Raw genomic sequence first — 14,080 nt, 5'->3', positions numbered from 1 at the left:
CACTTCTGGAAAGAGCTATTTAGGTTGCAAGGGACAGTCCTTAAGAGGAGCACCGTATAGCATTCTCTGACCGATGGACAGACGAAAGTGGTCAACTGAGTGTGGAAACATTCCTGCATTGTTTGTATATGATACGCCGAAACAATGGACCAAGTGGATTGTGTGGGTCTAATATTAGTATAATACTTCGTATCACACTGAAGCACAAACCACCCTTTCAAAATATGGTATGGATGGGATCCATCTCACTTGATACATTATGGGCATAGCACAATACCGGTATCGAGCGTTGATCAGTACTTGGAGGAGAAAGACAGGATACTAGCAGAGCTAAAAAAGCATTTACTGATAGCTCAACAAATCATGAAGAGAAATGCAGATGAACACAGGAGATGTGCGGTTTGAACCAAGAGTCATAGTTTACTTGAAGTTGAAACCCTACCGACAAAAGAAGTTGACCATAAGTGGAAATTTTCACTACGATATTTTGGATTATATCAGGTGATGACACGCATCGGGACAGTGGCTTATCATTTGAAATTACCACTATCGTCTATACTGCACCTAGCCTTCCATGTATCACATCTACGACGTGCGATTGAAAATCATACACCCTCGTCTCCACTACCATTGAGGCTGATGAAGGACTTGGAGGTGATTCTAGAGCCATTAGGGATCGAAGGAGTGTGCCAAGGAATAGGGGGAGCAAAAGAGGTACTGGTTAAGTGAAAATAACTGTCAAACTATGAAGCAACATTGAAGTCTTATGAGATGATCCACAAGCAGTTTCCATCTGTATACCTTGAGGAAAAGGTATTTCTCTGGGAAGGGAGTATTGTTACGCCCACGCCTGTAACAGACCCGAGCGTAACAAGACTAGTCCATCCTGCCCGTCTGGACTGTCTGCATCGCGAGAAAGGTTGATCGGCAATCTGCCGCAGCTAAAGAAGGTAAGGAACAACAACTTGTCGTGGCCAAAGAAGACTGGGAGCAGGAGGGGTCCACGAGGGCCTTAATCACATACTCAAGAAGGAGAAATTGGAGGAGTTTGGAGAGAAAGTTGGAAGGAATGTTTTGAATCGCAGTGGGAGTAACCTATGGTTTGTCTTCTTTATGCATGTTTTTTGGGCTGCTGTGTTTTTTCTTCTTCTTGTGATGTTCTTAGTGACTAGGGTTGTGGGAGAACCGGGCTACCTCTCGAATAGTAGATCACCCTCATATCTTGCTTGTTTTCCTTTGTTTTTTTTTTCTTTTTTTTTTTTTTTGTAGGAGCAGCCCTTGTTTGATTTTTTCACCTATCAATTTCTATTTCGCCATTGTTTGCTCATTGAGTCCCGAGGTGTATCAGAATCCAACTTTCAAGATCTTATTTAACCTCATATCTTGAGCCAATTGTCAATTCTTTTTGTTTTTTATTCTTCGTCCTTTCACCTATTTCTTATATGTCCGCAACTGATCACATGCAATAGGAATCAGTCATGTATTGGAAAATTGAACAAGAAATTAGAGTTACTTTGAAAAGCACGTGGTTGAATTATTTAGCAGCTTGTGATATGTTAATTCTTAATTTCCTTTGCATATATTGATATTAAGCATCATATTAGTTCAATAGAAAACATAAAACCGAGTAAGCCTACATCAAATAGGTTGTAGAAGCGGTTAAACTTAGGTTTTCATGGTGAGGCATTACAAAGGATTAGGGCATGGGTAGGCATAAGAAGAGAGTACGTTGGGTTGTTATGATAGAGGAAATAAGAAAAGAAGCAATAACATGAAAAAATATTGCAAAGATGAAACAAACGAGCACAATTTGAGAGACCCACAAGCAAAACTAATAAGACAATTAAAAAAAAATTTATATTACATCTACATACCTGAACATTTCACATCTTTTAATGCAAAAATAAGTTAGCACTTCTTCCGAAGGCCAACGACCTACAAAGAAATAAAGAAAGACATGTTTGACAAGTTCAAATAATCAAGATAGAAAACAACATAAAAGTTGAGAGATCATAGAGGTTATGTTAGTGAACAAACTCATTTGTTTCATTGCTCGCTATATAATTTTATTCTTGCATCTGATGCTTTATATAGTCTTCAAATTCACTATTGCCCAATTAGTTGAGATCTATAGCAGAAAAATTATTATACAACAAGCTTCATCAAGCATGAGATGATGGATGATATATGAAATCTATCTTTAAAGACTAGTTTGACCCATTTATTTCACCTATCAAAAACATTAAATATAATCTAAATATCATCAAAAACTCACGTATCAAGTTCCACATAATTTAAAAACCTCTACACTTCAAAGCCATGACTAATTTCTCATACCCTCATCAAATAATCTTACAACTTTTAAAGTCTATGTAAGCCCCAAGTTTCATCGTTGTTTAAGAGAATGAATGGTATTGATCACGCAATCGAAAATCATAACAATAAAAATCTAATTAGGAGGAGAATTAAAATTTTTCCCGCATACATATTGTTACCAGAGTTAACTAAAACAATATTAAGAAAACAAACATAACTATTGAATTCAAATATGAATTTACAACCAGACACGTGGAAATAGGAAATAGCAACAACTACGACATATCATCCTGACTGGGGCAACTTCAAGATGGTGGTGTAGGTCGTAGGGGGGACATGGGAAGCTGGTGGTAGGATACGAAAGGGACTAGACTGTAGAAAAACAGTGGCACAACAGCCAAAAACAGCTGTCCGGGCTTGGCAGTGAGTGGGGAGGGGAGAAATGGTGGCTGGGAAGGCTGGGAAGGCTGGGAAGGCAGGGACAGCGGTAAGTTTGTTGAGGGGAAAATCGCTTGCGGCTGGAATAGTAGCAAAACTGCTATGGGAAGGGTCCTGGACGGCTAGAATAGTGATGGCAGCAGGTGGGAGAGCTGGAATCGCAGCAGCAGCACAGAGGGAGGCTGGAACAGTGATGGTGCAAAGAGAGACTGGAACAGTGATGGTGGCAAAGAGTGAGGGCTGGAACAACAAGAAGCTGCAGGAAAACGATATTACAGCAAAGGCGACGACAGCGGTAACGGAGGAAAGATGGAGAAGTCGGAGAAGGATAAATACTCGCTCAAAAATGAGCTATAGCCGTTGCATCACTCGACCCTTGGAAGAAGATCACCACCTTGGACAAGCCACAGCCAGAGCACCACCCGCCTTTGGATGCAATTTTGAAAGAAAGAAACCTGAATATTGATGATTGTCCTAAACAGAAACACCGGCAATAAAGACGGAAACTAGAATAGTGATGACGACGAGAATAGAGATCTAGGACAGCAGGAAGCTGTAGAGAAACGGCCACGGAGGGTTGTTTTTCGGTGGCCGTAGCAAAAACAGCGGTAGTGGTAGCGGAGGAAAGGTTGCGGAGAAGTCAGGAAAGGATAAAAACTCCCTCGGAAACAAGCTATAGCCGAAGCACCACACAACCCTTGGAAGAAGATCACCACCTCGGACGAGCTACAACTAAAGCACCTCCCGCCTTAGGATACAACCTTAGTTGCAGGAAAACGATGATTACAGCGAAGGCGGCGAGAGCGGTAACAGAGGAAAGATAGAGAAGTCGGAGAAGGATCAATACTCCCTCAAAAAAGAGCTATAGCCGAAGCATCACTCGACCCTTGGAAGAAGATCACCACCCTGAACAAGCTACAGCCAGAGTACCACCAGCCTTTGGATACTGTTTTGAAAGAAAGAAACCTGAATATTGATGATTTTCCTAAACAGAAACACCGGCATTAAAGACGGAAACTAGAATAGTGATGACGGCGAGAACAGAGTTCTGGGACAGCAGGAAGTTGTAGAGAAACGACCAAGGAGGATTGTTTTTCGGTGATCGTAGCAAAGACAGCGGCAGGAGTAGCGGAGGAAAGGTTGCGGAGAAGTCAGGAAAGGATAAAAACTCCCTCGGAAACAAGCTATAGCCGAAGAACCACACAACCCTTGAAAGAAGATCACCACCTCGGATGAGCTACAACTAGAGCACCACCCGCCTTAGGATACAACCTTAAAAGGGAGAAATCAGGATGTTAATGGCTGTCCTGAATAGAAAGACCATCCAAGTTGAAAACCTAAACATAGGAATCAAATATATAAGCCCTAGGTAATTAGGATTGGGCCCACTATTGAAATGAGGCGCCAAATCCATATAAGGTCGCAAGTAGCGTAGAAAAATCGCGGTACTATAGTAAAATCACAGTACTGTAACATAATCGTGGAAAGAGGGCTCTCGGGTAGCTCCATCACGTATAAATATAATTTTGCCACCTAGTGTTGATAACTTGTTGAATGTGCATTTGTGAAAGCAGAATTGCAATAAGCCCATCAATGAAGTTATAAAAGAAAGAAATAAATAAAAATAAAAGTCGGTACAAGGTGTTGGAAAAAGTACTCGCTACCCTACTTTAAACTATGGTGATCCATGCCAAAGCTAAAGAGAAATAAATGAAATTGTTTCAACCTAAGGCAGCAAAAATCCTAGGACCAAGACAACTATCTCAAAAAACCAAAGACTGCCAATTTTTTCAAAAAATGTAAAGCATAACACCAAGAGAAGCAAATTAAATCCAAAAGGTAAGCCAGCACAAAATGCTTCAATAAATCAAAAGGCGATATCCAGTAGAAAGAAATGCACAATCATAAATAAACTAATTTAACAAGATATCTCTTGAAGACGAAACCTCTAATCATTATCGAGAGTTTTCTCAAATGACTCCCGTTATTTGGGATGTAACTAACTATAGGGGTTTGCATCTATAAGGAATTAAGAACCCAGATTAATCTAAGCCCTATCTAATTTGTGCATTAGATATGGGAACTTATCGACTATAAATTCGAAGACCAAAATAGAGTCATAAATTTTTAAGTTTAAATAGTTAAGCCTACTAATAAGTGATACGATCATTCTTCGAGATAATATATCATTTATGGTATCGTGCTCAGCTATTTAAACTATTAAATAAATGAGGTCTATCTGGTCTCATCATTTTTCAAAAATAAAGAATATCATTTTCACAAAATTAAAATTATATTATATATTATACTAAATTTAAATTTTAAAATCTTATTTTAAGAAAAAAAATAGCTGACAGAATTTAGGAGAAGAAAAAGATAGAAAAAGGCTAAAATCAGACATCGAAAGTCTAGGATAGCGAGAACCGCGATTTCTGGTTCAGGAGACTTGCGTGAAAGCAGAATTCAGTTGTTTCGCGATTCTGTGGAATCTTACAAAAGCAATGAAGATCCTACGTCATTCCCCTTGTGTAGGAGAGGTTTATTCTTCTTCTTTGGTGAGACATGGATCCCACCGTTGAAAGTTCTTTTATAGAAAAAATCCTGAAAAAATTTTCAAAGTTATGATTCACCGCTTCTATCTGGCATTTGTTTTTGCGGGTGCACTGCTGAACTGAACGAAATTTTTGTGCTTAACGTACTTAACAAAGCCCCTCAAAAGTGGCCAAAGAATTTTACAAATCAGTATAAAGTAATGCTTGTGAGTATACCACAAAGATAAACTACCTGCTCGAAGTATACGTCTGCAAGATGTGATGTGTTCATTATCTTGTGGAATCAAACAAAATATGTTATCTGAAAAAAGATCTACAATAATAATAACAAAATCAATATCTTGTTGTGTCTGAGGCAACTCTACTGCAAAACTTATGTTCGCACTCATTCCAAGCAACTCTGATACACATTCATCATTACAAAGGATATCTTGATAGAATAAATATTCTTCCATTTTTTTGGCACAACCAAAGTTGGAGTTGCAAATAGGCAGACCTTCTAACGAGCCAAGTTTCAAGCTATTAAATATATAACATGTTTCTCCCACTTCTTGTGCTCAGCTCTGCGCATCCAATAAACAAGTCTATCAGAAGAAACTAACTCTAGAATAAAATATGTGGCATGTTGGACCACTCTCAGTGGCAACCACCCAATAGATAAATAGTCTATCAGGATATCTAATGACTCTCTCAATAAAGGCTGCCTTTTTTCTGATACCAACTTCTCAGGCTCACTACCTTTTCGAACAACCGATCTTAATCCAAAAAGTCTCTCTCGTGGGCTCAATTTGAATCACTAGTGTCTCATCTTTGTTGGTTGGAAGTTGAAATTTCTCTTTGAAGTATTTATCCTCTCATGTGCCGCTATCCACTTTTTTAATTGCTCCCTGCTCGGTGAAAAAATTACCCTCATGGTTGGGTAACTGAATGCCACGTGGCCAAAATTATAACACTTGAAGCATTTACTGGCGGCGATGGATTTGGAAGTACTGAAGGGCTCCACCATTTCTCCACTATGTATAGGTTCCTCCTTTGATTGGGTTAGCATGGGTGCTTCACTAGGTGCACTCTTGATGTCAAATCCAATGGTTGAGCTTTGTTTGGAGACTGTGTGGACCTGATATTGTTGTGTTACCTCTCCACCTTCAGGGTTAGGGTTTGGACATCTTGTAATGTCCAATAAGACAACAGCTATACCACATTGTCAATGAACAATCTCAATCCCCTTAGATATCATGTTATAGTATTTTCATCAAGCTCCACTAACCCACACTTCAACATAAGTTGTGTACTCCTCCACAAAAGGATCTCTCAGGCTCGGGTGATGGAGTCTTATGAAAATAGTGACACATAAGCATCTCCTCTGAAGTAGGACTCACGAGAGCGAGGGTTCCCTTTCCTGCGTCTAGAGGCCAGACCGACTGGTCCAGGCAAGAGAGTTTATCGGCACCATATTTTGAGTTTGGCTCCTCTTTATATTTGTGGGCCCAGTCCAAAATTATCAAGGGCTTATACATTTATTTCCAATGTTTTAGGTTGGCAGCTTTTGTGTGTTTTGGATCGGGACAGTTGTCGGCGTCTCTTCTTTCCTTCAAGAGTTGTATCATAGGGTTCAACGTGGTGATTCGGTTGTATGTCAATCTCCAGATGGTACCCCCTTCTGCATCCTTCCCACATTGCTTCAGAACACCCTCCATTACTGCAACCACCCTGACAACCACACTCTGAATTTTTCCTGTAGTTTCCTGCCCTTCCAGCATTGCTGCCACCCCACACAGCAATCCACAATTCCTCAACCATCTTGCATCGCTTCCCACCTACTTCCTTTGTTGTTGTTGCTCGTAACTACAAGAAACCACTCTTTTCCTGCAGTATTTTGCTCTCCCAGCCACCTTCTCTTTCGGACTTGTTGTTGCCCCTATCCCACTATTGCCTCCCCCAAGTAGAAAATTATTGATATTAGATCGCTGCACCATGCTGCCCTGTTGTTCCAGCCACCAATTGATCTCAACATTTCCAATGTCCCCCCTACGACCACCACCACCAGAGATTCACCCTAGCCATGTGTCGTCTGTCGTGTTAATGTATTTTCTCTTTTAAGTGTGTTGGTTGTAACCACCTATTAGGTTTTTCAGTATAATATTTGTTTGTTGGCCCCACTTATTGGGATAAAGGTTTGTTATTGCTATTGTTATATTGTTGTTCGGGTTAACTATAGTATCAAATAGCAAATCGTTAATGCAAGGGAAAATATTTGTGTTGCATCTCTCATTTCATCTTTAAAACAAATAGTAATTTTACCATTCCCTTCCCTCTGTCGAAGAGTTTCAAGTTCTCCCAACATAAAGAAGCATTCTTCCTTAACTTAATAGCGGCTAATTTGACCCTCCTATCGCGTGGAATGTCATTATAATCGAAGATCGGTTCACTATCTGAAGCCACTCAATGATTTTGTTTGGATCCATGCAACCATCAAACTCAGGTAAATCAACATTTATTCCAAAATCCTAGCTTAACTAGTATTTCATGTCAAATCGTTAGGGTACGAGCTCTTCATTACTGAAAACTGTCTGGTGAAAGGAATTCACTTCTTTCTCTCAATCTAGCAAGTCAACGTTATGGCTATGAGTGACTTCATCATATTGATTCCTCTTGAAGGTGGCAAACCTCTATTGTAGTTAGAGAATTTCTAGATGCATATCCTCTATAGTAAGCTCTTAGATACCTCATTGTAGATTTTTCCTAAGTGTCATTGTGTCATTTTCTCCTGATTAGATATCTGACATATGTAGGATTTCGATTCAAGGTTGGTTAGGGGCTTTTAGGTTTTGGTGATAATTGTCGGCGTGAAATTTTGGTGGACGTAGAAATTTTGGATTTTGAAATTTTAGGGTCTCGGCTAGAAATTATAGTATGAATAGTGGGTATTTTGAGATTTTTTTTTTTTTATTTTGGATTAGGACAAGAAAGATGAACCTAAAAAATCTAAGATTTGTCGGGCTCTAATACTATATGATACTATTCTATGACACCTAAAAGACATTTTAACGTTGGATTTGCGGGGAGGCAGTTGTGGAAAGGAACAAAAACGAGGATAAGGGATGGTTGACGGCGTTAGGAGGGAGATAATGTAACAACCAATTTTGAGAAACAGGCAAAACTTTGGCAATTTTAAAGTATACTCCAAATTTTGCATCCCTTGGACGTCAATTGAATCAATTTTATAAAATTATAAACGCCAAATCGATCAGTTTAATATATAGCACCACGCATGAAGTTTAAACGTATGAGAAGATATAAAATTATAAAATTCCAAGTTTAATTACCTTTGATTAATCTTAGTTATCCTCCTGAATCCCACATCATCATTATAGCCACCGGCCTATTTGCACAACCACATATGTTGGAAGAAAACGAAGGGCCGAGATTCATCGCAAGATAGACAAATTCCTCCAGAGTCTTTGTATTTCTCCATTCATCTCCCGATTCTTCTTGTGCATTTTAGCGACTCGAGCGTTGTTGCAGGCGCTATTGGCACAACCCACAGAGAGCTGCAAGTGGCAATTCAAAGCTCTGGGGTAAAATTAGTAAGATGGAATATCATTTTTATGTTAATTGGAACTCCCTACGTTTTTGTTTTGACATTTGCTACGCATTCAAATATTCCTTGTGTTCCCTATTGATTTAGCTTTGGGGAACCACCGTGGGACTGTCGAACCGAGAGCTACACTCTTTATTAGGTATATTTCACAAATTTCAGAGAAGGGTTAAGGGGATGAGCGAAAGAAGGAAGAAGAATATGTTATATCGAGAAGTCCTTTTGAGGTAAGAATTCGTAAATGAGTTGTGTTTGCGGTTCAATCATGAGATAAGTCAAGATTTCATGAAATTTTAAGAGATTTACTAATTCCAAATACTTTACACTAGGCGGTGAGCTCGATGCGAGCCTGTGAAAATTTGTAGTGTTGTCTATTCAAATTAGGTCAAATAATTCTATGCTAACTTAAAAAGATAACTCTCTGTAGGTTTTCATGTGAATATGTTTGGCACAATTGCATTTAAAATTTTCTGCATATTGTGGATGAATATCTGCATACTGTATGAATGTAAACATGATTTGTCACCTGCAATATCTATGATTTTGTTATATTATAAATTCGTTGAACATATTTATGAAATCATTGCTTGAAGGTATTCATTTATTATGATTCATGCATTGGATAAATGAAATGCCTACGATGAATGCTTAATAGAAGAATTATGATTTATGAAATGTCACAAAATGATGTTATAAGACGCCTATTGCATGAATACTTGCAAGTATAGATGATAGAGAATGATGGGATTCTTGACTCCTAGCATCCAGACAACGACAAAACTCCTCAAACTGGAGAGATCAGGCGGGGATCAATGGTAGGAAACAATTGGTACAAGACGGGGCTATTAATAGCTATTATGTTGGGAGGATCCAACATTTATCAATAGTTAATGTAGCCTTCAGACTAGACGACGTAGACATGACATGAAATTGAAATAGTTGAGGCATATACAATTACAAGTGACATTCCTATTATTACTAGTGATGACTATAACTTTTAGGAATATGTTTATTATTACACATGAATAAATGAAACACATTTCATACAGTTCTCATTGATTCTCTTCATCACATATCTTTTCTTTTATATTTTTTATATGATTTAGCATGTTATGACGTATTGTGAATATGTACATGAGCTACATATGATCATGCATGCTATTTTCTTTTTGTCTATAAAATCTTTATTTAGCCCTGATGATTTCGTCAAGCATTTAGCACACTCTATAGTGTTGACTTCTAGGAAGGTGTAAAGAGCACCAAGGCGAGTAAACTTGTGTAACGTGCTTGGTTGTTGCACTGTATAGTTTGTGATATTGTAAAAATCATTGGGTCTATAATTTATGAAGTTGGATTTAACGGCTCTATACATATGTTTTGATAATATGATTTTTATGCTTCCATGGATATGTGGATATACGTGAATCATGAAATGAAATGAATCATAAATGTTTATGGCAATTTAATTAGACTAATTCTTTACCCACTAGGCCCTGATTTTGCAAGTCAAGACAGGTGGTGGTGAGAATTTTATTTTATCAAATCGTCTGTCTCTATCGCACTGCAGTTAACCCTTAAGAATGGGCTAGTTGATGTATGATAGAAAGTTGTATCAGAGCATGATTATTGAATGAAAAGAATGATAGAAGCGCATATGACTTAAGATATCATACATGCACGACATAATTCTTATATGATAAATTGCATTTGAATAATTAATTGTGCTTGTACAGATGCATATGTCTAGAGAAGAATCAGAAAGTACTAAGGGCCAGTCCTAGGCTAATTGCAAAGCAAAAAAATATAAGCTAAAATGGACAAATGAAGAAATTAAAATGACCAAGTTTCCGAACATTGTTCAGTTGATATCACAAGTGGTTGAAAAAATGACTACTCTTAAAAGATCTACCATCACGGGCCCAGATTTGAAAATAGTACAGAACTTGATCGATATTTGAAGATCTTTTAAACATTCAAACCACTTGCATTTAAAAATGTCAGTGATCCTACTATTGTTGAAGGTTGGCTCTTAAAGAAGGAAAAATTTTTGGATTGTGTGATTTATATGGAAATTAGGAGAGTGATGCTAGTCACTTTCATGCTAGAAGGTGAGGCGAACAGGTGGTGAAAGAAACAACATAGAGAAATTTCAATTGACACCACTTCCGTGGATTCAGTGGGAAGAATTTGTTTAAAGTCTTCAAATATTGGTTCATTTTGTCTTCATCCAAATAAGCACTTTAAGATGAATTCTTCAATCTCACTCATGTGTCGAAATCAACTAGTAATGAGGCAGAATTTACATCTCTTTCCAGATATGTACCTCATTATGTCAGTACCAAAGAAATAAAATGCTACAAATCTTTATGCGGTCTCAATAGATCAGTTCAGGCTGAGTTTGGCGTCGTTTAAAATCAGTGATTTCTCAGTGCTGATTAAAAGAGTCAAATGAATTGAAAATGAGTTGAATTTCTCTAGTCAACGATAGTAACCTCAGGCAAGTAAGAGAAAATATTTTGGCAAGTAAAACCCCATAGCAAGAAATTTAAATCAAAAGATAAAAGCAACCACAATCAGAAAGGTATGTTTGTGAGAAGTGCAAAAAAAGACATTTTGGGCAGTGCTTGCTAGTTTTAAGGAAGTGATATAAATGTGGACAGTCAGAGCATCTTCAGATGAACTGTCCGCATAAAAAAAAAAATGCAGCAAACCACAGGCATTTCAAGGACAATGGCAGGCAGAAAATTTTTGAAAGGTAGTCAGTCCAACAAAACTCAATTTTTAGGAAAGTCTTCAACTCAAGTCAATGGTGGCAGTTCAAAGCATTAAAATGAGCAACTAGCAATGTCAAGCCATTTGCAATTACCCCTCAAGAAGCTAAAGAATCTAAAGAAGTGGTTACAGGCACGGTTCTAATTTAAGATTAGTCTAGTATTATTTTATTCGATTCTGGTGCATCATATTATTTCATTTTTGAAGAGTTTATTGACATTTTATATGTTGCGATTGTGCACTTTACACCTGTCTTATATGTTATTATGTCTTCGGGAAGTGGCTTCTATGCAACAAGGAAATGTATTGTGCATGTTCATACTTTCGATAGAAAGTTGTTAGCAGAATTAATCACTTTACAACTTTAAACTTTTGATGTTATAGTGGGAATGAATTGGTTAGTAAAGCATTTTGCTACAAATGAATGTTGGAAAAGATGATTAAAACTTACATTGCCTGACGAGAAGTCGTTCTATATATCTTGAGATAGGAATGCACAATCTTCCCTGGTTAGTACAATGAAAGTTTGAAAGTACTTGCGAAGTGATGAACTGGTGTTTCTAGCCAAATAATAATATTGAATAAAGATGCATATGAATTAAAGAACATCCCGGTGGTTGCAGAATTCTCTAAGATGTTTCTCAAAGAATTGTTAGGGCTACCACCAAAACGAGAAGTTGAATTTGGCAATGATGTGCGGACATGGACATTTGCAATTTTCAAATCTCCTTAGGATGGCTTCAAAAGAATTGCAGGAATTGATAGATAATTATTTTATCAGAACAAGGGAGTGCTCATGTATTATTTATCAAGATGAAGAACAAATATATGCAGTTGTGCATTGATTATAAATAACTGAACAATGTGACAATCAAGAATAAATATCCATTTTCTATGATAGATGATTTGGTTGATCAATTGGAAGGAGATATTGTATTTTCCCGAATTGATCTTGAGATCGAGATATCATCGTGTCAGAATCAAGGATTCAGATATAACTAAGATAGTTTTTGGGACCAGGTATGACCATTAGAAATTATTAGTTATGTCTTTTCACTTAATGCTAATGTTTTATTCACAGATTTGATGAATTGAATCTTCAAGCCTTATATGGTTCAGTATGTAATTATCTTTATAAATGATGGCATGATATATTCAAGAACTGATCATAATCATATCAAGCATCTGAGAATAATATTAAAACTATTGATGCAGAATCAACTATATACAAAGTTATTAAAATATGAATTTTGGTTGCAGAGCATTGCATTATTGGGGCATGTTGTCAATGGGCAAGGAATTTCAATAGATCCTCTGAAGAAGAAAGTAATTGTGGAATGACCTACACGAAAGAATGTTACAAAGGTGCATAGTTTTGTGGGCTTGAGGTTTTTCACAGATAGTTATGTAATTACCCAAGCTAATGAGAAAACATATTAAATTCAAATGGAATACAAAATGTGAGCACATTTTTCAAGAATTCAAAAAAATATTTGACCACTGCTCCAGTAGTATTTATTACATCATGAACAAAAGGATTTCAGATTTACAGCAACACATCATGGTGAGGCTTAGGATGTGTATTAATGCAAAACAAAAAAGTAATAGCTTATACATCCGGACAGTTGAAGCCACATGAGAGAAATTATCTGACATATGATTTAGAGTTAGTTGTTGTAATCTTTGCTCTCAAGATTTAGTGACATCATTTGTATGGTGTGAAATGTGAGAAATTCACTAAACATTAGAGTTCGAAGCACACTTTTACACAAAAAAGAGTTGAATCTGCGATAAAGGAGATGGCTAGAGCTTATAAAAGAACATGATCTGGATATACAGTATTATCTTAGCCGAGCAAATATTTGAAACATAAATCTACATGTAATGCAAGCTAGATTATTACTCGGGAATTAAAATTGGCAAAAGAAATTGGTGCATTAAATTTTGATACCAGAAGACCAATAGACATAGGTATTTACATTAGTTGACCATGCAAATTTACTCTGAAAGACAAAATTAAAGTAGTTTAAAGAGTTGAGTGTGAATATTTGAAACTCCTAAAATAACTTCAATCAGGAAAGAGTTCGAATACGACTGTTGAAAAAAATAGTTTTATCATAAACAAGTTATAGTTGTGATTACCTTTTTTTACTGATTTGAGACAAAAAAAAGCCTACATGAAGCTTATCATTCAAACTATACAATTCATCCTAGCAATAAAATATACAAGAACTTGAAGTTGATGTTCTGGTAGGGGTGTAAACGAGCCGAACACGACCGAGCCATGCTCAGCTCATGTTCGGCTCGTTTATATTTCGAGCTCAAAAATTGTGTTCGTGTTTGGCTCGTTTGCTTAACGAGACGAACACGAGCTGTTCACGAACAACGAGCCCAATTGAAAGCC

General features: G+C 37.2%; 1 protein-coding gene across 4 annotated transcripts in view; it reads right to left on the bottom strand.

Moving 5' to 3' along the window:
• LOC110033311 (calmodulin-lysine N-methyltransferase) overlaps positions 1 to 14,080 on the bottom strand; it is a 65,911-nt gene that overhangs the window by 16,479 nt on the left and 35,352 nt on the right. For all 4 annotated transcript variants that reach the window (XM_020737238.1, XM_020737239.1, XM_020737240.1 and 1 more), the window contains exon 4: positions 1,875 to 1,935. In XM_020737238.1, the coding sequence (XP_020592897.1) occupies positions 1,875 to 1,935 (61 nt within the window). The remainder of the gene's footprint in view (positions 1 to 1,874; positions 1,936 to 14,080) is intronic.

Source organism: Phalaenopsis equestris, unplaced genomic scaffold, assembly GCF_001263595.1.
Source record: "Phalaenopsis equestris unplaced genomic scaffold, ASM126359v1 Scaffold001134, whole genome shotgun sequence".
NCBI classification, from domain to species: Eukaryota; Viridiplantae; Streptophyta; class Magnoliopsida; order Asparagales; family Orchidaceae; genus Phalaenopsis; species Phalaenopsis equestris.
This window is presented reverse-complemented; position numbering and strand designations above follow the sequence as displayed.